Here is a 25,420-nt window from a genome sequence, read left to right as displayed (position 1 = left end):
CCCCGGGGACCGAACCGAAGGGTCCTGCGGCAGCGCCCCATAGCCTTGAATTCGGGTATTTCCTGCCCATTCTGGGCCTTCAGCTTTTACGGACCTCAGCGCCAGCTGTAGCAACGCCACAACGGCCGTTACTACCGGCTGCTCACCTACCGCCCGTCTTCCGCCTGGACACCGGCCCGGCCCACGGCAGCAGCACGGCGGAGGAGATACAGGACACCCACAGAGCCAGGAGGCCGAGGGCATAAAGAGGGGTACCGGGGGGACAGGAGGATGACAACGGTCGAGGGAGGGCCACAACGGGAGGGACCTGCTCATCTCTAGCTCTTTAAGCATGGGCAAGAGCAACGTGACCTGACACTGGGGACTGCAGCACAGGAGCGTTTGAGGCAGAAGGCAATATCCTACTTCAAAATCAATGGCAAGGAGAGGGCTGTACCGGCCTTTCAAAGCTGAAAGGGAAGCGGTCTGCTTGGTGCTGCACAGGAGCAGACAGATTAAAACAAATCCCACTAACAACGAGTGCACACTGCATTCTGGGGGACAAATCTGGCTCTGCTCCCACCGCAGAGACTTCTGCTAGACAGCCACTTGCTTTGCTCGAGCTGGAGCAGGTTCAAGGAAAACCTGACTGAAGAGGTTTGAAAAGCTGAACCGGGTCCCAGAAAGAAGCAAGCAGCAATGGTTACACAAGCACATCCACGTGCTTCTCAGCAGCTGCTCCGCACGCAGTCATCTGACCCTACCTGACCTGTCTGCAGCCACCACCCTGGAGCGATGGAGGCAGGAGCATCCACTGCTGCATTATGCTCCCTTAAGGGAAAAGAGTCTGGTGCAACATCAGAGCCCAATCCCTTTTCCCAGGCCAAGATGTGCCTTAGAGAGACAAGTCTGTCGTAGCTTCATGAATAGGCTTTAAGAAAACATAGTCACCTATGTGCAACACATTACTCATTTTAACAGAGAACATTTACTGGGCCAGGAGAGAAGTTTTCACCTGCTGGCTTCCCTGCTTGTTTTGTGTGTTATCCTGTACTCCACACTGCACAGCTTCTGAACCACACTGCCAGTGCACCCGTGTAGCAGATGGACAAACTCTTGTGAAGTGACCTTCACAAGAAAAGCTGCTTTTCATAGCCCTGGTCCATCCCTTTGCTTAGCTGTCACTCTAAGCGGGAAGCTACTTGTTTCAGGTATCTCAGTATTTATCTTCCCAAGTTAAATTTTGTGGATGTAGAATTGCCAACACCAAAACCAGACCCAAGTCTCTGATGGCTGATCCCAAGGGCATCAAACACAGTGTGGTGTAATGTACATTGCTGAGCCTCTTCTGGTTCTGGACCAGCTCATACATAAAATACACGTTTATTTACATTCACTTCTCAACTTTTATTCTATTTCTCGCATGGTCTTCAAATACAGTTTTACAGGTCTTTTTCTGCTACAGATACTGTTGATCTAAAACAGATTAATGAAAGTGGCATTCCAACCTTAATGAAAATTTATAACCATGAAAGATATGTCAACATATCACTTTACAATCCTAGAATGATGGTATTGGCCTGACATTCCATAGGCTTAGACAATTAATTTCTATAATAATAACAAATTCATAGGAAGAGAAAATGTGGCAACTCCTTAAAAGCCAAGAAATAAGGCCACAAGCATCCTATGCTGTAATGTTATGCATCCAGATAAAATAAGTTGAGTCTGGTATCCATGAAGAAACAAAACTCTCCCATCTGGTAAATCAAGGTATCAGCTACTCAACATGCACTCAAAGCTGTATAAAAACTAGTGGCATTCAGCTCGGACTTAATGAAATCCCACAGCACAACCCCATACCTCTCTCTAAAAATGAAATGAACTTGCTTCAACTTAAATACTTCGCTACCGCATTAAAAATCATTCACATTCTGCAAAGAAAAAAAAAACAACAAACCAAAATCGAAACATCTTGCACATGACTGCACCAGAAGGCCAAACACAGCATCTCCTTATAGGTTGCAGAGAGCATTACTGCAGTCTTACTGCCATTCATTATAGGTTGCAAATCAACTTCTATGCAGCTGGAGGCTTGTAAGAGCAACCAAGCTCCCCTTGTGCACCACTGAAAAAATCCCAGGAAAATTTAAACATAAGATATAGACAGCTGATGACAGCAGGTGGAAGAAACAAAGTACTGCAAAGTGCATACCATTGTCCAATCACCTGCCTGGGACACTGGGACTACTGTGAAATACCATTTCCATTAATGATCCAACTGCCTGACTACCAGGTCCCATACAACATCAGTTCCATCCCATCACCAAGCATGTCCATCCTGGGCAAAAACATTAAACTCTTAGAACATTTAAAAGTAGATAACCATTTAAATAATGTGTAAAAATGTGCTTATTGTGGCATTTCTTATAGAAAAGTTATTTGATACAAATGTGCAGGACTTGAAGACCCTGATTTAATCAAACTAGTACGAACAGGCTTTGAAACATGGTGACTCTTCCAAGGACAAATCCCAGCTGTGGGCCAGCTCTCTCTCCCTCTCACCATCTTTCATCCATAATCCCATGCGAACATTACCAAAATTAATGGATTCAGAAAAGCATCCTGTGAATTGCTGTTTCAGTCCCAGGAGAATGATACCCTCAAGCAGCGACAAACTGCTATCTGAAGGAAGGGTCAGTTGGGATCTGCTCCCCTTTCCCAAGATGGTCAGTTCCTAGCCCTGGATATGAGGCACAATAAGAAAGGTCAGTGCTGAGGACAGATTTGTTCTCGATTGTGGTTGCAGGTTTTTCAAAAGTGCCGTCTTGGACCTATACCATTTCACTTTTCAAAAGAAAAAGTTACAAAAACCAGTAAACAAAAAGTTACTCAGCATACAGCTAAGTTTATATACACTGAGATTTACAAGTTTGTCATTGAGTGACTTCTGCCACAGACCACTGCACATTTGTCCCTAACAAAACACAAAGCTTGAACCAATGGTCATTAGAAGTGACAATGGGTCATTGCTTTATCAACAAGCGTAAAGGTAGTAAAAAATAGAACTGTAACTACATATCTTTAAAAATGCTGATTGATACAAGCAATCCCTCCCATTTCTGCAACTTCCAATTGCACGTCCTACTCTATGACAGAGAAAAAAACCTGCATCTTTATAAGCATTCTGCTAGAGACCAATTTTCTGTTGACACTTGAATGCAGAGAACTGTCGTCAACCACAGCACTGACTGAGAAGCTATAGCCCATGCAAGATTCCTTGGCACTTCACACAGGACCAGGAGAGGACAAGGTTTCTCTTCATTATAACAATGTTTCCAGCAGCATTATCCCCCCTTCCAACAAATTACAGTCTGAATGTGTGATGGGTGATTTTCGCATAGCCCCTTTTATCAAGCTGGCTTATTGCTGGCTTTGTGCAGTTAGACCATATGAAGATCCCCACCACTACCTGCCCAGCTGTTAAGGGTCTACAGTACTGGAACAGTTCACTGTCAAGCACTTCAAAGGCTTCTTCCAAGGATAACAACATCCTTTGGAAATCCTTCCATTTTAGCAATTTCAAAACAACCGAGCTTGCTGTAAAATTCCAAGATTCTTTTATCATCTGGTCTCACTTCACAAAAAGCCCCACGGGAGCCTGAAGAAAGAAAAGAAACAAAATACTGTAGGAGAAGAGTTGCTGTAAAAAGCACAGACATAAAATATTACTAGAGTTCTCATCTATTTTAGCAGGTAAATCAGCAATCCAATTCCACATGTAGCATTAGTGCCCATTTATGGCACCACAACTGACTATCCCTTAACAGGACTGCACACTGCAGGCATCCATCAGTCTGAACAAACCCTCTGCACACAAAAATATTTGATGTTGGCTCCAAAAACAGCATTGCAGGAGGGCACCAAGTGGAAACAGAGGAACTGTGAGTGTTGGGTGCACCGTCAGGGCAGGCAGCCAAGCACTTCCCATACTGAAGGTTTGGTAATTACTCAGCAGTGCAGACAGCCAAACTAAAAAAAAAAGCATCATTACCAATGCTAGCAGGGAAAATATAAGCTTTTGTGCAGTATTCAAGATGTAAAGATTTGTGCTCTCAATGCCAAATTGCTCCCTCAGTTCTGCCTATCTTCTAATTTGAAGGATAATGGCTAAAATGAAAAGCTCGCTTTTTCAAGGCAGCAGCAGAAGTTAGCTGTTCAAAAGCTTTTGTAATTATTTAACCAAATCTTCCCAAGTTTGCCTTGCACCCTAGAAATGACATGTAGTTAGGAAACAAGGAATTCTAAGTGCAAGAAACTTACCATTAGCCTTTAGAGAAGAGAGCAGGCAGGCCATCATACTTTTGGCCACACTTGGATCTGTCACTTTTTTGTGGATATCAATCTTTATCAAAGATGGAAAGTTAGCAAGGAACGATTCTGGCAATACCTCTTGTTCTTCATGGAAGCTTAGCATTATTTTCTGAAAAGAATATGGGAAACAGGTATTTAATAATTTTCCAGCTTTTCATTTTCATTCATCTTTATCAGGGGAGACTGCTTTGCTCATGGAGTGTACCTCCAAACCAGGAGGCTTTTTAGCTACATCTCTGATGTTCCTCATCTGATGAATTGCTGTCTGTACTCTAGACTGGCTAGAAAAGCTTCTCAGACCATCAAAGGAGGCATGCAAAGCTCATTCTCAGTGACCCATACTTCCAGTGAAAGAAAACATAAGCGAACACATAACCAACAGTTTGCACAGATATTCTTCTTTGGTTTTTTTGCCTTTTTAATGGGCAGTTTTATTGCTTTGCACCATTTACAGCTCCACAACAGCTCAAATAGCTCCTAGATCTTCACACCAAAACCAAGCACTCCTGAATTTGTTTTCCATACTTAAATTGATGTGACATTCAGTGCTTTACCTGCAGCATGGAGAAACTAATACTGCATTTTGCAGTCGAATGGAGCAGGAGCAATACTTTTTTTCAAAATGTAATTTTCTCTAGATGAAGTTGCTTTACATTTACTGCATTGATTACTACTGAAGTACACCTCATGGGTGTATTATAGCACACAGCTGTATCTGGCAATGAATAATTTTACAGTCTCTTTTTGATACATCAGATGCTTTAATACATGCTCAAAGTCTTCAGAAAGGTGCAAAAACTGAATTTCATGTGAGCTCAAAAAAAAAACAAAGACCCACTTTGAAAGCCTTCAGCATGCAGTTCTGATCTTGCAGGTTATACCAACCTCTGCCTCAGACAGCTCTTTGTCACTATTTGGTTTAGTATATTTTTCTTGCATGAAAGGGATCCAAGACATTTTGCATTTCTTAATGAAGGGAGTTACATCAACTGTTCCCAAAGCATAGCCACATATGCCATCCTCATCTTCTAAGACGAAGCAGTAATCCAGGCTGAGAGTGAGCAGACCTCCAACTAACCTGCAGGAAAAAAAGCACAAATTCAGTCAGATGAAGGTCAGTTTCACCAAGTATGCCCTTCAGGTACCATGGAGGAAACGCCAGGGTCAACCAAAGAAGTGAGTCCTCCAGTCATGGAATTAGTTTCAACAAAGCACTAAATGACTGATCAGCTGTCAAAACTCAAATATAAGCAACATCTGCACCTCAGCATTCCACAGTTTTTCAGCTCTTCAGCTTTTCCTCTTAGTGGCTCTGCTGCCATTATTTCCTTGCTTTTATAATTTCCTTTGGGTATTGTTTGATATTAGTTACACATCCTTTCTTAACTGCCTTCCTGTCACTCAGAGGAGACTATAAAATTCTATCTAAATTAAACACCTGAGACAAAAAAAATAATCCACTCAAAGTAGCTCATTTTACAGCTCAGATTTAATGTCCCATTTTTTTTAAACTTCATCTATCATTGCTTATCCTTTTAAAAAGTTTGTGCATATATTTCAGAAAAAAACTTGAGGCACTTGGCTGGGAGACTGCACCTCAATAACCTGTCAATTCTATTTTAAGAGCTACAGTAAGTAAGAAAAAATACCAGAGGGTAACTACAGACTATGGACACTCTCATGATATACTTTCACAAAATCTGAAATAAGATACTATGATGCACAGGTTTTATAATACAATGGTTTCAGCTAAATTTGTTTTCTAACAGCTCACAACAGGTGACCAGCACATGAACTGAGACATTAACTGTCAATAGTCTCTTTAAGAAACCAAAATCCCAGTTTCCTAAGAGTAAATTGTTTTATCTACTTCAAATATCCTTTGTATTCTTCCCACACACAATTTTAAAAATTCAAATTAAATACATTATCAGGACTTTATCCTTCAGAACCACCTCTGCAGGACATTTGTTCCCAATACATACTTGTCTCCAATTAAATCTGGTAAACTATGGAAGGGTTGATCAGCTCCATCAGCATACATTTCTCTGCAGATTTTATACACGGATGCCTAAGAGGAGAAAAGAGATTATTTCAACTTATCAGTCACATTCAAAAGCGAGGATGTCATTAACATACTAGTACTGACAGGCACTGAGTCACCAGAGATCAAAAGTATCCATCTATGCAAAAGGATAGCATTCTCTCCACCTCTTTCCTGAAAGTAACTCAAAGTTGCCTTCAAAAACATTGCAGTTAAATTGAATGGCTGGAAAGGAAAGGCTGGAGGTCAACCTCCTGCTCTTGTAACAACACAAGATTAGGTCTGGGAGTTTGATACTAAACACTCAGTGAAGACCACCACCATTGCTACAAGTCCCTTAACAAAACTTCTGATGTTCAAGTCCAGCAACTCAGCCTCTGCAAAGGACAGACACACCCAGCCTGTTAAACAGCTTTCACCCGAACCTCTTTAAAAGAGCAAATTTGTATCAGTCACATCTTAAATATGAAACTATTTTTTTTTTTTAACAAAAATGCTTTGGATTTCACACTTTCCTTTCTTCCTCTAATTAAAAGGTAACTCCTCAGAAGAAATACTGTTTATGAGTGCATGCTTAGCTGCACCTCTATTTGCTAAGGTGGTTTAGAAATATCAACTTCATTTCCTACAAAAGAACAAGTCAGCTTAGGTCAAGTCTTGCATGAGGGTTTGGAAAAGGTGAGGACAGCACAGGACAGAGCTGGCCTAGAAGCGGTAGGAAAAGGAGTCTTCATGTGTCAGCCTTGTATGTCTGACTGGCTTTGAAGTTAGGACTCATTTGAAATACTGAAAACTTACTTAGAAACGTCTGTTTCATCTCAGTGTACATACCAACACAAGATTTCAAGATGCATTAATCCCTATATTGTTTAAACTGCATCCATAGAGTTAACTATTAGCTGACACCTCACTTTGAAGTATTCTCCATGCCAAGCTAATAGAAAAGAAACGACACTACAGATCCATTCAGAAAACAGAAAAGTTAAAATGCACTAATCAATAATGACTAATAAAATTTTCCTGATTTTAAAGTATCAAACACTCCAAAGGAGATTTGACAAAATCTTTCAAAATCAGACCAAAAAGCTTCCAACAGTAACTAAAATGGTATGAAATGGCTGAACCATGATCACATTTTTCAACTCCATTTTGAGATGCAGTATCACTGTTCTGCCTACATAGCATCGCAAATACCAGCAGGTAACACAATAACCACTGAGGTGAAACAGGCATACACACCTACCCTCTAAGGCTAATCCACTGCATGTCTCCCTACTGCAAGAATTCTTCTACCAGCTGTGAACAAACTTAATTTGCCTTTCATAAATAAGGAAGGCACTCACAGATTTAAAAGGGTGAGGGGGTGGGAGGCTGGGAATCAAGCTGTGAGCATACACGTACTGGTGCACAGCATGTTGCTGAACCAGAGGTGTATCACTTAACCTCCGTTTTCCTGTGAGCTGGCATTTGTGTCTTGTGCAAGATACCAGGACACCTGCTTCATTAGGGGAAGAGGGGACTCAGCAGTAACCACTGTTGCCACAAAAGGAAGTGCATCACTAACAACAAAAGAGACAAGTGTCAAAAGCAGTTACCTCATCTTTAGGGAAGTAGGGTCTTATGGTGTACACTTTGGAAGTGGGTGTTAATGGAGGTGGTTGAAAAAAGAGGTCATTTGCCCCATCAATAGGCAGCAAACGCTGTGAAAACAAAATACTTAATATAACTGTATGAACAACAAAACCCATCACTCTTGGGTGTGCACTGCAGACTCCCAAATTAACATTTGCTACTTGCTACCCCAGAAGAAGGTGGGGTTGGTATGCTTTACAAATGCAACGACCTTATTTGAATAGAAAATATCCAATTGGTGTTCTAAAATATGCAATTGAAACAGCACATTAAGAGTCTGTTAATCTTAATTGCTTTAAAAAACTTTTTACCAATCATATCTGCACTAAGAACATAGAATATCAGGAGGAAAGGTTTGGTCTGAAGAGGGTTAACTGGCCAGAGGAGACACTTTATCCCAAAAGCAATGCGCTGATTCAATTTGCTGCGCGCAGAGCACCTGTGAGGGGGGAAAAGTATAGCGCCTGAAAAATCCATGAACAAATCTGCACATGGTACAAACAGCGATTTAGGAATATTTGCCAATTGAATTCCTTGCAATAAAGTGCATGACAGCATTATTTCGAGAGGAACCAAAATTTGGATGACCATCCCTTTTGCTCATGGAATTCCCATCGGCAGACAAGCATGCGCGCATTGTGCAATTGCGGGCGCAGGTAAAAATGCTGTGCGACCTGCAAAGAAACAATGTGAAATGTACAACTAAAGCCGCTGCGCTTCGCATGCGCGTGGGACAGGCAGCATCTCCTTGAGAAATTACTGTAGAAAGGGGAGGAAAATTATTTTAAACCAAGCTGTAAGGCTAATGGGCTTTGGACCAGAAAGCCTTCGGCAGACCAATCCTTCCAGACCTCTGATGTGCAACAAAAGGTTTCTCATAAAACAAAGAAAACGTCATTCAGTTGTGAAGTCATATTGATACCTGGAACTCTCCTGCTAGACCACCTCTAAAGGCCCAGGGTTCTTGGTCTCCACTTAAGAACTGTGCTGAAGATTGACTACGACACCCTGTTGAGATCAGATCCAAGCGGAGAATGTTACGAGAAGGGGGATTTCCTGGGTGTCTTACATGTCCAAAAAGCTAACATACACTTGTGGAAAAAGCTCTCTAACTGAGCTAGAATCCAGGGCTTGGGGAGGGGGAGGGGCTGTAATAATGTATCATTCATGAAGTTTTTGTGCTAGCACACTAATTGCAGTATTTCAAATTTTTGATTACCTGTAACAAACAGGTGAGACAATTTAGCTACACATTTCTTTTCTAGATCAGAAGGCACAAGAACGGTGCCATGCAGAACTACATAGACTTCCCAAGCATTTTGTACACTTTTTTTTGGCGTATTTGTGTCAGAAACATTCATTTCATCTGTGAAAATTTGGTATCTTGGAACCTAGATGGCTCAATAACTACTACCATAAATTTCAGATCAAACAAATGCCATTATCACAGCCCCTGAAAAAAAAATGGACCTTTCTGAAGTCACATTTTAGTACTTATTGTTTCTAATCTTGTCAGAAAACTAGGACTAGCAATATATGCAAGCAGTCTGGAACAAATCAGGCAGCCAGGACAGCCGTATGAAACAGCATTCTCGCAAGAGACTACATGGATTTACATAATCCAGGCCACACCTTCACAACACTGTTGACACATTAAAAAGTTAAGTAGCGTTAACTTGAATTAACTCACAATTTAATTAATACACCTTGGTGGCCGCTACTAGCTTTGCTTTTTGTATTTTGGTTTTTATTTCCACAAGCATACTGGACGTACCAGGGACCTTGCTGCTCAATCAGCAGCAGCAGGCCCATTACAGTGCTTAGCTTTAGCTTACACTTGCTTTAGAAAAGAAGCTTCCATTGGTTGTTTGATTTTTTTAACACTGTTCTGCCAGCAAGGGACTGCAGCCTTCATGAAGTAACAAATGACAGCTCTGGAGAGAAAAAAAAAAACAAGTGATCTCTGGAGTGGAGATCTCAATTACCTGCCTAGTTTTCTGACAAGAGGAGCAGCGCAAATACTCTTTTCCTTTTGTGGACAGCAATCTAACTCCTGTTCAAGTAACAGTCTCAGATCAGTACAGACAAATATGTTGTGCTAGTCAGAGAGTCCCAAAGTGTGCCAAGTTTGACATTTATGCAAGTTTATGAATATAGGTTAAATACAAACTACCCTAAGTATGGTAAATTTCAGAAACAATCCAAACACCAGAATTCAAATTTGGTTTACTCCCACATTTTAGAATTCTCATGTAAGAAGATATCCTTTCCAAAGAGATTTAGTCAGTAACTTGGAAGACAGTATCTGTCTGTCCTTTGAGACTACAACTTAACTAGCACTTCCAATTATTACAGTAAAGAGCTGTGTGAATGAAGAGCTGTATAAATGAAAAACATAGTTAATGCCTAAGTCGCTGCGCAAATGTGACTTCAGTTCATGCCTGCTGTACTTCTAATCTATCTGAGCTGCCTCACAGACAAAACCTTTCCATTTTAATTAATTAATGACGACGCGCTGTGAACATCTGGCGCTGTCCATCCAATAGCAGTAGAAACTTGTGCTGAGGATTCTCCCATCTGTACACAATGGGGAAGAAGACAATAGAAGTCATTAGTAATCCATAGTACTGTACAGCCACACTAATTTAAGGGACTGAATGCTAGCTGGACTTGGGAGGAGAGGTGAAGAAAGTGAACATCCAGTGGACCATTGAGCACACCACTGTGAAAACTAACTTGTTTGGATTTGTAATGTACTTGACTTTATATAATGAGGTATTTTATCAAAGACTTTTACTCTGTATTTACACTAGTGATAAAACACAAGCTGAAGACAAAAATGGCCCCTCTCACAGAAGCACTGTTAGCATGAGAGTATTAAACTGAACATGTGAAAAACCCTGAATTTTTCAACTATCAGTTGAAATAGTGTGAGTATTGAAACAGAACAGTGCCAAAGTTAACAGAGTTTGTGTTTACTGAGTTGGCTTCTATTGTGAACTATTCCAAATATTTGATGCTTTTAGAGACTTGAACCCAACTTTACAGGGACACTGAAAACAATTTCAACTGAATTTAGTACGTAGTCTGGTAATTCTGAAATGCAGTCCGCATTGGGGCCTTCATGTTTTACAAGACTACAAGAACCACTGTTCCCTTTATAGAGCTTTGGCCTGGAGTTGAAAGCACATTAAGTTATCAAGAAGAGAGAATTTTCTAGCTGAAGGTCAACATACAGCAAGGGTAGTGAAGTTGGAGGAGTTGGGTTACACTTAAAAATGCACAAACTAAGGCTTTTAAAACAGCATGAGGTTGTTGGAGAAATGTTAACATATTGCAATGCTGCTGAGTTTTCCTCCCCCACTAGTTTTCTTCTCTGTGCTTTGCAGAAGGCAGTCTAAAAAGCTCTCTTCTTTATTAAGTTTAGGGATCAGATATTTAATAAGTACAAACCACAGGAATTTGTTGGGCACAGACCAAGTTGATGATTTAACAGGTCTTCTCTGTCCCTGCTTAAATCTGTCATTATTTAAGAATATAATTTAAAGACAATCCAAACACTAGGATTAGACCGAGGTTGTGTAATGGTTAGCCACTGTGAGGTTTGTGACAGCTACGGAAAGTGTGACTTGAGACCATCAGCTTTGCTGTCTGCTGTGTATGTCAAGCAACTCCACAGTATATTCCTTACAGTTGGATTGAAACCTGAAAGTGAAATGAGGTCACTAGAATTACCCAGGCCATGCTGGTGCTATCTGCCAACTTAGCATCTCCCAAAAATCGTTCAGGAAAAAAAACCAACAAAACAAAACAAAGCAAAAAGTGCCACACATTAAAAAAAAAAAAATCCTAAACCAAAAAACAACTGTTTCAAGATCATTTTAAGTCTCAGACTAAATCTGTCCAGAGAGCGCCACAATTTCCACCCACTACCAAAAACTTAAAATATATTTTAAAAAAATAAATTAAAAAATCAGCAATTTGGAAAGTGTTTAAAGGAAATTATTTTGCACCAGAATAGCCTTATGCTAAAGCTCGCATGCGCACAGGGGCTGGGAGGATCACCTTCCTCATGGCCAGGCCCATTGAAAACAGCAATAATGTTATCAAGACAGAGCAAACAGCAGATGGCTGATGTGATCACATTTCGTAGTGTCATTTCCAATCATACAGCAGGGCATCCAAGGAGTTATGGCATAGTCCAGTGTGCATTCAGTCAAGAGCAAGTTAAAGTCAACACTTACGTGTCAGATGAGATTCAAGTTTCATTAGCCCAAGAAGAAAATCTAGGTCTCCAATCTTAAGCATCCAGCAGACATCACTTTTAATAGCAAAGCAAACTCACTGCAAGCATTGCTTCAAACAGCAAGACAGGAAAACCTTTAAAACAGGGTCAAACGAGACCCCCATCCAAGAAAATACATTTGCCTATACTTCCGTTTTCCCCGTGGGCTAATTAAAAACATACATTAAAAAGATGCTATCTGGGATTATAATGGCTCCCAATGCACCTACCTAACCACTGCACAAAAGATTTCACCATTGACATAATACTCTTGATATCCCAGACGTAGGAGTACATGTCATAAAGGATTGTCCTGTTGGCACAGTTGGAGAGACGAGTGAACATGCCCATCACCAAGCTGCACATCTCTTCAAACTTGGCTGCTCTGTTACGCCATTCTTCGATCTATGAAAAAAATCCACATGATCAAACACAGGCTCCTAGAGAAGAGAGGTTCTCCAAATATCGAGGGAGACTACACAATTCATTACTTCATTCTACCAGGGCAGACTACCACACCACACATGACTCACAGATACTCTCTATTGCTGTAAGAAGTGAGGAAACACTGTTCAAATGCAGGTACCAGACCGTCTTCATAGCTACATGGCACTACAGGGCTTAAAACAGTACATTCCACTGGAGGAATGAAAATTACTGTGACCTGTGGTTCATTATAGACTACCCTTCAGGTCCTACAACGTAGAACACCAGTCTCTATTACACACAACAAATAAAAATGCTTGGGATTTTGACATAAAATGAGTGAAACAAGATTTGCACTCACTTTTTCAGCATCCTTTCCCTTGCAATTAACGCTGACAACACTGCTATTTGCTCTCAGCCACTGGAATTCCCTCAGCATCTGTGCACCTTTGGGTCCATGTTCATAAGGAAGGTAAAACAAGTCAGCAAGAAGCTGCAAGTCCTCTAAGGTCACTGGTTCTACTGTGTAAAGAGGCTTTTCATTCGGCCCAGGCACAAAATGTTCTTTGTTAATTTGTTCATCAGTCTGCATAGGTGCAACGTCACTACCAGAGTCTTCCTGCATGGACATCTCTGGAGACTTTGACTCCACTATACTCTCCTTATCCGTATCCATTGGCTTCAGCTCCTCTGCCATCTTGGCTTCGGCAATATCTGTCAGGATCTGGTTTGCATTCTTGTCTGCATCATCTTGCTTTTCCACCACCATGTCCATTGGTTCCTCATCAGATTGCTTCTTCTCCTCCTCCTTGGCCATGGCCGGTGAGTCACTGCTCAGCGCTGTACCCTGGCTCATGATGGGCTCCTGGTACACCGTGGTAACCACTGTTGCTGCATTTAAAGAGGATGGTGCCACCAGAGGCCCTACATCCCCAACAGAGGTTTTAGCACCACTGTGGGCCACTTGCCTACCTGAGAGTAAGAAGAATCAAGTTTAGTTTTCAATATCTGCCAATTAACATTCAAATCAGCAACTCCTGCAAATGATGGATGACTTTGTTACCACAGTATCCCATCAGCATAGCTTCCTTTCAGTACTTTGTTCACTTCGGTCAATGTAATTCTAATTATTGACTTTGAGTTTTACAAGTTTCCTTTTCACATAACTGCTAACCAAAGATAGGATGAAGAAAAAGTTAGGATAATTATTTCATATTTATGTACTGCCAGCAGCATTTTAAACCATGTCATCAGAATAAAAAGCTCTCAAAGTAACTATTTTTCCAGCTGCATCAACTGACTTGGTGAAATTGTATTTGAATATAAAGGACAGTTCATAATAAGAGCTTAATATAATGAGCTGATGCTTAAATATTTCAAATTCAAAACTATCTGTAACCTGGGAAAAACTGAGACATCCAAAACCTTACCAGGTACAACCTTGGACAACCTGCTCTAACTCACCCTCCCTGACTAAGGTTGTTAAACTCAAGATAGATCTCAAGGAGTCCCTTCCAACTTAAACTATAATGTGAAAATGGAGGAAGACTGACACCTTAATCACTACTCCTCACCCAGTGTTTCTGCTGCAGTTGAGTTTTAGAAAGATACAAAAACTCTACAGCAGTTCAAAAACATAAATGCACCACACAGCAGTTAGGTGAACAGGCTCCTTCATTCCATCACCAGTTAACACAGAAAGATGCTCTGATCACCTGAAACCCACACTAGAGAAAAACAGATTTTCCCTCATAGCCCAAACTCCCATTGGTACAAAAAAGGTGTACAGTGCTGGAAAGAACTCAGCTGGCTTATGAAGATAAACTCAGGAAAGTAAAACCATCTTAAAACAACTGGAAGAACACAGAGTCTTCAGGACCAGAACTAGTTTTTATGACAATCTAATATCAACCCAAAAAAAACCCCAACTCCACTGTACTTCCTATTCTCTCTCAGGTTCCAGTGAAGTCTATTAAGAACTGGGACTAGCAAGATCCAGACTCTTCTTGTCTTCTACCAGAAATGCCAAAGGATAATACATCAAGATTGCTTCTGTTGATCAATCAGAGCATTACAAGCACACTGTAGATTATCAAGCATTCTGACTTAATTAAGGCTCCCTAATTACTAAGGCAGAAAATATTTCCAGCTGAAGTGTATGAATCGCCAGGATCTGTAGAATATCTTTAATCTAAACACAAATACTGAGTATCTAACACCATTTTTCTACCCCAGAATGATACCAAATCATACTCACTGCTGTATTGCTGAGGTACTCCAAATTCTTGTAACCATTCCGTTAGGGCCAATTTCAGGGCCATTTGTGGGCTGTAGAGAACATCTGTTTCAATATCTTCATCACTCCCTTCATTTTCCAATTTAATCTGGATCGAAACCGTGCTGTCTTCAGTATCAGCTACAAAGACAAATTTTAAAAAGTTATCACACTAGTTTAATTTGAAACAGCAAAAATAGATTTTTCAGATGTCAGACAAGGCATTAAGTAACTCAGGGGCTTACATCACAAAAAGGACAAGTTACTAGATTCTAATTAGAAAAAAAAAGTAAAATAAAATTATGGTCCTCACCAATGTCAGCACAGAAACCAGACACCCTGGCATTCAGGGTGTCTTCTGATCTGAACTGCTTCTATTCCAATGAAATCATATCATGGGCACATTTCAAATTTGGCCATTAAACTTGCTTCCCAAGAGTGTTAATTACATAACTACAGAAACATCTCAAGACTAAGAAATTCTTTGATACCATGTGCTACAGATATGCCCCAGGAAGTCAATAAAGCCACAATCATTATCTTTCAGGCAACTGCCATTTACTTACGGAACAGAAAAGGCTAAATCATCATCAGAAGAAAAAGTTGTTGAGGAAGAGATAAAATCATTAAAAACACCAAGAATTGGTATCATTGGTTAAGCACAGATCCAGCAAACAGTTAGGCATACTTACTCATCACCACATCTTTTCTCACTCCATTCATGTTAGACTTGTACCAGGTCGCAAGCGTGTGAATGGCAACATAATTGGCTTCAAATTCACAGTTTGGATTGGTCAGAACACCCTTCAGTCGAGGGATGAGTTCAGTTGACCGACCCTTGTAAGGCCCAAGAAAAAGCCTCTTTTGATCATAATCATTAGCATGAATGTTATCCCAGATAACTGGTGCTCTCCTGATGATCTTAGAAACTTCTTCAATGGATTCTACTGGAATGTCTTTGGATACAACTTTCGGACCTAAGCAGGAAACAGGATAATCAGAAGGTTTTGCATGTACTTGAAGATTCAACCCCCATGTAGTCAGACAGTTTATTTTACTACTTACAAGAAAATACTCAATACCAACAAAATAAAAGAAAGAACCCATCAATCTTTACCTGTCCATAATACTTCAATTCCAGGGAGCAGTTTTTCTCCTACAGTCCGTAAATACGGTGACTGGGCAACATTCGGATAACAGAAAGTTCCACAGTACTCTGCACAGGATAAGAGAATGTCACTGTTACTAGAAGGATGTACATGTGTGACAACACACAACTGTCCCACAAATACATTGAGAGAATACCACCTTTGGAAATGAAAAACATTTATAAAATTAATCAAGTAAGTCCCCAAAGTCTAAAATATAAATAAAAAAGACATTATGAATGACACAGCATAAATATCAGAAACAAATGACAGAGAAATAGTTTAAATTGCTCAAATGTTAAAATTAGGAAAAAATTAATCAAATCCATAAGTACAAGGCCATGTTACAGCAAACAGTATCCAAGAGAATGAGAAAACTTCAAAACTCATTACAACGTGCAAATACCTAAAAATTTTAACACTGGAACATATGTCTCTCAAGTTAAGGTCTGCAACAGAACCACAATACCACAGTACAGGAGGATAAACTAAAAATAATTTTTGATAAAAAAAGCAACTCAGTGACTAGTGAAGAGAGCAATCTTATTAAAAATAGTAACCACTGACAGTTGTAAGCACAGACTACTTCTACTTTTAAAAAAATTCTTAGAAACTAACAACCTGCTAATTCAAGAAGCAAAGATTTCAGTTCAAGTTAGGAAAAAATAGATTTTCCTTTAGCCTAATTCTCAGATCAAACTTCTTGAGCTGTTCTATCAAGCTGCCTTATTTGCTTGGCATTGAGACTTTGGGATTTATAAATCTGGAAAAATCCTTGAATACATCTGAATAATCAAACTTTTCTTTGTAAGTCAATTTCTTCAATCAACCCCAAAATACTCCTTAAGGCAGTTAATAAATGTTAAACCATCTTTTCAAACAGTAAGATATCAGTCCCCATCCTTTAAGGCTGAACAAAACTATTCTGCTCATTTTACCTGTAGGACAGAAAAGGAATGTGTCTGGTTCTCCCAGGTATTGATAAATTTCATTTGTGATTGAGACTTGAGCATGAGCAAAAGAACTGAAAACTTCTTTGTCCGCTGCACACATGTTGTGATCGATATCATCAAAGAGGAGTGCAAAAGATCTACAGCCAAACTGAGAAACCTAAGACAAGAGACAAGAGCAAAATGTTTAATTTGTTAAATCATTATTGCTTCTTTTAATCAAACAGTAGGATTTTGAAATCTAATCTACCTTAGAGACAGCTATAGGAATGGGGATATAGTCGAGGTAAGACAGACTTTGGTTTCTATTCACAATGAATGCCTATGACCCACAGCTCTGCTTCTCTCAAAGATTAGACCTTTAAAGACCTGCAATCTGTTCCAGTTTTAACCATCCAAAGCTGATCTCACAGGATGGACAGCTGGGAAAAAAGCTTATTCTGTAACAGCTCTTGGACAAAGGAGAGGAGTCACTTAGGAGAACAAAGAAAATGTGCATGTCAGGTCTGTGAAGGCATTTATTGTGGGCTAGAGTTCTTGCTTTAGCAGTGCATCTTGGCTTCAAGATTCCAAACTACTCTGAAGACAAAAATAGGTTCAAGAAGCTGGTGAAATGCTGCAAGAGTGAGCAGGGAATTGGAGCTTCCAAATTAAGCAGCACTGGAACTGTGCTAAGTTTGTGCCATCCTTACCTGGTCCAGCTTACGCTTCAATGTGGATACCTCTTTAGGATTAGAGAAAGTGATGTCGAGTCCAGGTGAGATTGCATAGATGAATTCTATTTCATGTTCTCGTGCCGCTGATATTAGAGTCATTAGCTGCTCTGGAAAGGAAATTAAAATATTTCAGAAAGACTGAACTACTAAAAAAAATTCTCAGGCATCATTATATTACAAAGTGTAGATATCTCTTCTATCATAATTAGAAAAAATAATTACTGGAATTTCTTGAAGCTAAGATAGCAAAGAACACCAAATAATTTGGAGGATTTTTCAGCAATTATGCCAAAAGGAATACAACAATTGTCCTTGTATTCTCATTTTCCATGTTAAAATTTTTATACATATTTTAAAAATTTTCTTGATCCCAATGCTGTGAGACAAATATGGATACAGTCTGTTTCCATAGTACGTACATCACCACTTCTAGAATTATTACTCATTTTTTCATCACATACTAACAATTTATTGCAGTAATATCACCCTATGTGACAGTGGTTCATACACTATTCATATGACTGAAGCTTAAGCACATGAAGAAATGGGGTTTAACATCACTGTACAGAGGTAGTTCAAACTTGACACAGAATCTTTTGTAGAATCAATGAAGATAATTACTTTTAGCATATTTAACAATCTTTGCTGTTATTGGATATTACCTTGCAGTATCCTTCAGATTATTTTTCTGCATTGATTCAAAGAGGTCTCAAGAAGGATTATTTAATTTCAAGACAGTATATTTTTTTCCCCTTGCCCAAGGAAAACTGTAATCCCCTCAGCCTAATAAAGCATCATAAATCCCATAAATGCCAGAGGTGGATAAAAAATACGAGTGTGAACAGATCTTTTATGTTCCAACTGGTCGAGAGCTGTTTTTCCAACAGGTACTCTTTTCACTGAGACTTAATGAATCACATAAAAGGACATACTATTTGCTCATCAATCTTTTTTTCCTTTTCTAAAGCAAATAATTTCTACTTCAAAATACAGCCCAAACATTCAAGAGCCAGAGGAGTAAGTCTGAGCAACCTTTCCCATGACAAAAAATAAATCTTCTAAGACAAAGCCTTAAAAGCAGTTTCAGAAATCATCTCCAGTTATAGTTAAAAGAAGTAAATCCATGCTTGTTCCAAAGCTCAAATAAACACACCTGCAGGGTATTAAAAGGAGGTTTTCAGTTACCTTTGGGAATGGCTACTGTGATTAAACACACACAAGTATACATAGCCATAACCAATTCGTTCAAAAATCTACTTATAGAAAACACAGAGGAGAAATAAAGGCAATTACCTGCTTCCTCCACAGAGTACATTTCTCGCCAAAACATCCTGTGCTTGTAGTCATCCTTTGGCGCATACAGGTATGTATTCAGTCCCCACTTCTGAAGCCTAAAAACACAGGAAAAAAGCCTTCAAATAGCCTACAAATTCAGGAATTCTGTGTTTTACTGCAGTTACTCTTTTACTTAATTTAATTTTTTTTCTTCACTGAACGTTGTGTTATACTATTAAGTCACAAAAACTTTAAGCACAAATTATACTGGACCAATTTGGTGTATGCAAGATGAAAAGGTGAATACAAATCCCCAAGAATACAGATATTAGGCAGAAAGTTGCTCTAGGTTAGAACAATAACTCTTTCCAGACTTAAGTGGAAGTTTATGATTACATTCCGATGGAATGTGCTGCAGTAAGAGGAAACATGACTTGCCTTCTAAAAAGTTCTTTTCTCTGCTCCATCACCCAAGGTCTTCCATAAAATCCTATGGGCAACAAGATTAGAAATATCCAGTTAGATTATGCCTGCTTCGTGAAACTTTGTATTACAACCCACCATTTTCTTTTTCTTTTGCTACATTTGTCAAAAAACTCCCCAAAGCAGAAAAAGAAAAAAACAGTTAGCATGAGGAAAGTGTAATAACTTAAACTGATCTAAATTTAAAATGCAATTATAATTAGTTTTATTTCTTATGATCTAAGGTCTTATAATTTTGGCCACTGAAGCAATTAATTTTCAGAATACAAACTGTATTTCTGAGCATATGCCCTTGACAAGTCAAGTCAGTATTATTATAGCAGCAGACTGAACAGTTATAACCTAATTAAATTACCACTCCAGACACCTACAAAATAGATTTGATTTTAAGTTTAAAACTGAAAGACACCTGAAAACATTTATCAACTCAAAAATGCCTGTGGTACAGTCTAGGACTTATGTACATAAAATATATAAATACATACTGGAGAAGATGATGTGTCATTAAAAAGAATGTACAAGTGAGTCAACAAAATGCTTAGGATTTAATTTTTTTAATTGTGTTTAATAGGCTCTTTGTCAAAATTAAGTTGCAAACTGATATCCTGCTTTACCATTTCCACATTTTACAAGCTATGTCTGTGAATAATCATACATAAAAGCATCTACACAAGTGATTTTAGAGTAGAGTGTATTGAAATTCATACAATTCCATGGAAATTGCAACTGCTTCTGGCTTCAAACCTAATCCTTCCATTCTAGAAACATAATACTTTAAAGAAGCACTCTCAATGCCCTCTTAGTCAAGCCAGCTCACTTAGACCTATGTGCAAACAGTTCAACCACAAGTGGGCACTTCAAAACAAAGCTTCAGCTTACCGTCCATGCAAAGACAAGAGACTAAAATAACATGAAATTTAATAAGCTCTTATTTTCAAACAGTACAGCCACTCAGGGATGAATAATACTACTAATACACAAAGCTCATGAGTCCCCATAGAACAGCAGTTCAAAAGGTAAACAGTATCCTCATTTCCAAAGCTATTCACCCTTGTAAATCTGTAAATATTCAGTCTCATTGAGGTCACAACCACCCCTCTACCTTCCAAAACTCCAAACTGATGCAACTGAAGCCATTTTTTATATATTGCATTTCAGTTACGTGTGAAGTGTACAATGCTCTTTTAAGAAGCTTAAAGCAAGAGGCTCAAGTTTTAAGAATTATTCTCTCCAAGAGTGATCTCAAACTGCCTGGCACCACAACACGGCAAAACTGAGCAACTACTTCTCCTCAACTGCCCAGTGCAGGGAACAACAGGGAACAACAAGCGAGAGCGCAGAGGACTGAAAATCTCCCAGTTTACTTCACCCAGAAGGAATTTCTTAGTTTCCTAACTCTGACTGATGCTGTCCTGAGTAAGCTCAGGAACTCACAAAAAAAGTGAAATCCTGTGAAACCTAATGAACATCCCCTGTGTCTCATAACTCATTCACAACACATTTGCTTTACTTATGATACTACTGTTTCAGACCTACAAGCCTAAAGCAGAGCACGACCTAGTATAACAAAAAAAATTTAAAAAATAAAAAAAAAATTAAAAAAGGAAAAGAAACCAGTTACCAAAAACTAATTAAATAAGGCTGAACAGAACTGGCTAATCTGTAGCAATACTTTTCCATCTGTCACCACAATTCCTAGGTTACTACTGTCACCAGCTGATTACAATTCTTGGATCTTTCTGTCCAACTAAAAAAAATCACCCTAGTTTTATATTTCTCCCTCAGGGCTGTGTGTCAGGTTAATACAAAGTCAACAGATCATGCCAAAATACCTCATCCCATTACCATGCTCTCCATCACTAAAAGTCAGGACATCCTAGAGGCAGTGCACCAAAGCTCTGCATTCAGCAATCTCTAAGGCCTTATTACTCTGCAAAACAGTGAATTTGATAAGTGACACACACTCTTCACAGTCTTAGAGTGCATACCCAGTATTTGGCCAACTGCCCTCTGCCTTTTCTACCAAAGATCTAAATTCTCCATCTCAGCACTCTAATTTCACTAGACCTTAGTCTGTGTTAACCACTACTCTATGTTTAAGTATTTATCTACACTTCTGAAGTTAATTCCTGTTTTTCTCTTAACTCTGTAGTTCCCCTTGAGTCACTAATGAGACAGATGTTGTCACTCACTACCATTTACCTTGTTCACCACAAGTTTGTTTTTCTGTTGGTGGTGGTGTTTTGTTTGCCTTTTTTTTTTCTTAAGACTCCCCTATTCTTTTTTTTCCCATATACATATTATTGTTAGACTGCTAACTCCTAACCACTGTTTGACGGCTTCATCAGGCAGAGGCCATTTTCTTGTTTCGTTTTGTGCACAGTACACTCAAGGACACCTGCAACAAAATATATGCTGAGACAATCAACAATGTAACTAACACGACAAGAAAAATTATTATGGTATTCTCAGTGGTTCCGACAGAAACCTGGGTGAACAAGTGATTTACCCAGGTGTATCAGCAGGAACATGAGAAAACATGCTGTTACAATCTGTGTTTTTCTTCACTGTTACATGTCTCCAAAGCCTCCAATTTGGCATCTATCTTCACAGAATTAAGCCTATTAGCAATAAAAGGCATTTTTCTTCACACTGACTGTATTTAAGCCCTACCAATTCACCTCTCACAGTCATATTTACAGAGGCTCAATAATCCTTTTTTTTTTTTAAGATACAAAGAGAAAACAGTCTGCAAAGCAATGCAGATACTGACTTTGATAAACTGCCTGTTCCCCTCTCCATTCCATCTGCTAATAATTTTATTTTCCTACTGGAAAATCATTTTCGGTATAGAAATAATAATAGATCACAGGAAATAAACAATTTAAAACCAACTGTTACGTTGGTAATAAACCATTTTTCCTGCTTTCAACCACCTACCTTAACTGACCTGTCAGAAATGCATTACTGAGAACTGCAAAAAGTCCCTTTATTCTGCAGCTTCAACAACTTAAACCTTTTAATCATGCAACTATGCTAAAAGACAAAAAAAGGACTGCTCTACAATTAAAATGATAAGCTATAACACTTTAGAGAACAAGGTGCATTTAATATTAATTACTGAGCAACTGTGTACGGAATCAACTATTCCCTACTCAAGGCTGTATGTGAGCCTCTGGAGCGCAAGAAAAGCACGTACAGCCGGGATAATCGCGCGGTAGCTCTGCTCTCTCCTACTTCCCCCTTTAGACACGTACGAGCAAGCGAGCCCCAGCACTGCCTCAGCCTCTCTGAGGAATCATCGGCGCGCTGGGTGCCAGGCCTGCGCTCGCCCCGCCGCACAGCAACCATCAAAGGGCGCTCCCCGCTCCAGCACAAGCCCCGGGGCCAGAAGCCCCGCCCGGGAACCGCGGCTCCTCCCCACCCTGGCGGAGTCCGGGCCAAGAACCGCACGCCACCTCCCCACCGAGCGGGCTCCTCCGGGCGGGGGAGGAGACGGCAAAGTAAAGCCAGCTGGAACCAGCCTACCCCCGGTCTCTCGCGGATACCGAACCCCCCGTTCTCCCGCACCCCCTGTCTCCCAGGGGAGACCCCCCCTCCGAAAGCTCTCACCTTCGACGACTCCGCAGAGGAAGCGGCGGGAGCCCAGCGCAGTCTCCGTCTCGGTGTCGGTCTCCTCGCCACCCGGGACCGGCCCTGCCGTGGCGCCCGGCGGCTCTAAAGGGGCCCCGGGCACCCCGGACGGGTTGGGACTGCCCTGGGGCTCCTCCAGCGCCGCCTGCCCCTCCTTCTGCACCATCCTGCCGCCCGCCGCCAGGGCCGCCGCTCGCTGGGCCGGGCCGAGCCGAGCCGGGTCCCTGCCGTTCCCGCTCCGCAGCCTCTTTGTCTCTGCCGCTCCGGGGCCGGCGCCGCCGCCGCCCCCTCCTGTTTACGGGGCGCTGCGCCTGCGCGGGGAACCGGCCCCAACCGGTCCGCGCCGCACCGCCCGCAGCCGCCCCGCTCCGAGGGACCGCCGCGGGGGCGGGGGAAGCGTCTGCCTCGGCGGGAAGAGAGCGAGGGACGCGGACGGCCGGGACCGCGCCGGTGGAGCGGGAACAACGGGCTGGGGCGCGGAAGGCTCCTCAGGGAATGAGGCGGGCGGGCGGCGCGCACGGCCTGCGCAGGCGCGGGGCGGGGGAGGGCGCGCACTGCGCGTGCTCGGCGGGGCCGACAGCGGGAGGGGCGAGGCCGCGGCGGCCTCAGGGCGCTTGCGCGGGGAGGCAGCGCGCGCCCGCGGCGCACGCGCGAGGGGCCGCGGGGACCGAGGGGGAAGCGGCGGCGGAGCAGCACGCATGCGCCTTGGGGTTTGTGTAGGGAAGCGTCGCCGAGGGGGGAAGGAGGGTGGGGAGTGAAGTGTTTACCTCGGGTCTGCGCGTGCGCCTCGCCGCGCGGGGCCCCGGCGGGAGTGCGCCTGCGCGGGAGCGGAGGGCGCGCCGGCTCCCGTGAGACGTGACCTACTTCTCGCGCTGCCCCGCAAGCTCAGCAGGGCCCGGCGGGGCTGAGGCGTGGAGGGGAGACCGACATGCTGCGGGGGGAAAGCTCCGAGCGGCACGGCACGGCACGGCACGTACCCGTAGCACGCCTGGAGGTGTTCCCATGGCCGGAAGAGGCCTCGAAGATGCTGAAGGGTGAGATGCCAAGCTGAGATGGTATCAGTAGATCAGAGGAGGAGTCTAAGGTCACACAGCATCTCTCCTGCCGCAGCCGAATGGGAGCACGAGGGACCCCAGGGCTGAGATAACCTCTTTTGTGACTATGGAGAGAGGCCGGCAAGGTGATCCTTCCAGCCTTCCCATCGCTGGGGAGACTGCAGCAGGTACCAGCCAACAAGAAGCAATTTAATAAAGAGTTGTTGAAAACCCCAGCTCGCGAGGAAGGGCTGGAAAACGCCTGCACGCATCTGGGCAGACACGTCATACGTCAGCCACGTTTCCACTTATTCCCTCTGATAACAATTTGAGCATGACAAGGAACTGAAGACAGCTGAGTTTCCGGCACCATCAATACCAGAGTTCAGGAGGCTACAGCAGAGCCCCTGGCCAAGGGACATCTCTAGTTACCACCATCATCAGGCCAAAGGGTTCAAAGAGCAAAAATAGAAATTGCACAGATACCCTAAATAGGAACCAGCTAAATTGTATTGATACATGAGCAGGCTTTACAGAAGGGTTAGAAGAAATGCACAGAATCTGGGTGGAGAACACACAGGACTTTCACACACCTCCAGAGCTGGGTGGTGACTACAGGGTCACAAAAGACCCTGAAGGGGTGCTTGTATCTCTGATCATGGCAAAGTAATCCTAAGTACTAGTTCTCCCAGTGTTAGAATCTTATCCTTTTACAAAATGCTTGTGTTTCTAGGCAGTATTCAGGATGCTGGAGTGAATCACTGCCCCAGGCTGCATCAGCTGCCTCATCCAGTTGCTCAGCTGTTTAACCAAATAGCTACTATTAATTTTTCCTCTGAAAGATGGGAAGAAGTTGTCTGGAAACAACACAAGGCTGCCCTTTTTCAAGGATCCGTCAGCTCTTATCTCTGTTCTCATCATAGACCGAATGACTTGGCTGTCCACCCTTAAACGCCACCTACTAACGAGGGTCATCCAAGGCCTGGCTCACGAAGCAGCTTCTCTTGGCAAGCTGAAGGCACACCTAAAGGATCCAGACCTCCCTTCCCTCAGGCTCTTCCTGAGGGTCTGTTTGGGGGAGAGCTAAACAGATTAGTTTTGACTCCCAGAGATGCTTCCCCACCCTCTACTCCAAAAGCCCACCCTTTGGAGATGCCCACCCCCTA

At 41.7% G+C, this 25,420-nt stretch overlaps 1 protein-coding gene across 1 annotated transcript; it reads right to left on the bottom strand.

Annotated features, from left to right (window-relative positions):
* Window positions 1-1,361: 1,361 nt before the first annotated feature.
* Window positions 1,362-23,726, bottom strand: OGA (O-GlcNAcase). Its single transcript, XM_005520683.3, has 16 exons — window positions 23,200-23,726; window positions 19,543-19,594; window positions 19,123-19,220; window positions 17,806-17,936; window positions 17,102-17,273; window positions 16,133-16,231; window positions 15,708-15,992; window positions 14,998-15,156; window positions 13,102-13,712; window positions 12,545-12,719; window positions 8,952-9,037; window positions 7,993-8,097; window positions 6,339-6,424; window positions 5,239-5,431; window positions 4,303-4,462; window positions 1,362-3,640 (listed from the first exon to the last, which is right to left on the bottom strand). Exons 1-16 carry the CDS (start codon window positions 23,384-23,386, stop codon window positions 3,504-3,506), a joined length of 2,736 nt encoding a protein of 911 aa, XP_005520740.1. The 5' UTR covers window positions 23,387-23,726; the 3' UTR covers window positions 1,362-3,503.
* Between the last annotated feature and the right edge of the window lie 1,694 nt (window positions 23,727-25,420).

This window comes from Pseudopodoces humilis, chromosome 9 (genome assembly GCF_049639895.1).
Source record: "Pseudopodoces humilis isolate 2021_Gansu_Grassland_sample_001 chromosome 9, ASM4963989v1, whole genome shotgun sequence".
In the NCBI taxonomy this organism is placed as follows: Eukaryota; Metazoa; Chordata; class Aves; order Passeriformes; family Paridae; genus Pseudopodoces; species Pseudopodoces humilis.
This window is presented reverse-complemented; position numbering and strand designations above follow the sequence as displayed.

Excerpts from the sequence above, each read along its gene's own strand:
- OGA (XM_005520683.3), bottom strand. The coding sequence starts at position 23,386 with ATGGTGCAGAAGGAGGGGCAGGCGGCGCTGGAGGAGCCCCAGGGCAGT. Across the intron at positions 17,274-17,805 it reads TGAAGCGTAAGCTGGACCAG|GTTTCTCAGTTTGGCTGTAG; the intron begins GTAAGGATGGCA and ends CTCTTGTCTTAG. Across the intron at positions 16,232-17,101 it reads ATTCCTTTTCTGTCCTACAG|AGTACTGTGGAACTTTCTGT; the intron begins GTAAAATGAGCA and ends TATCCTGTGCAG.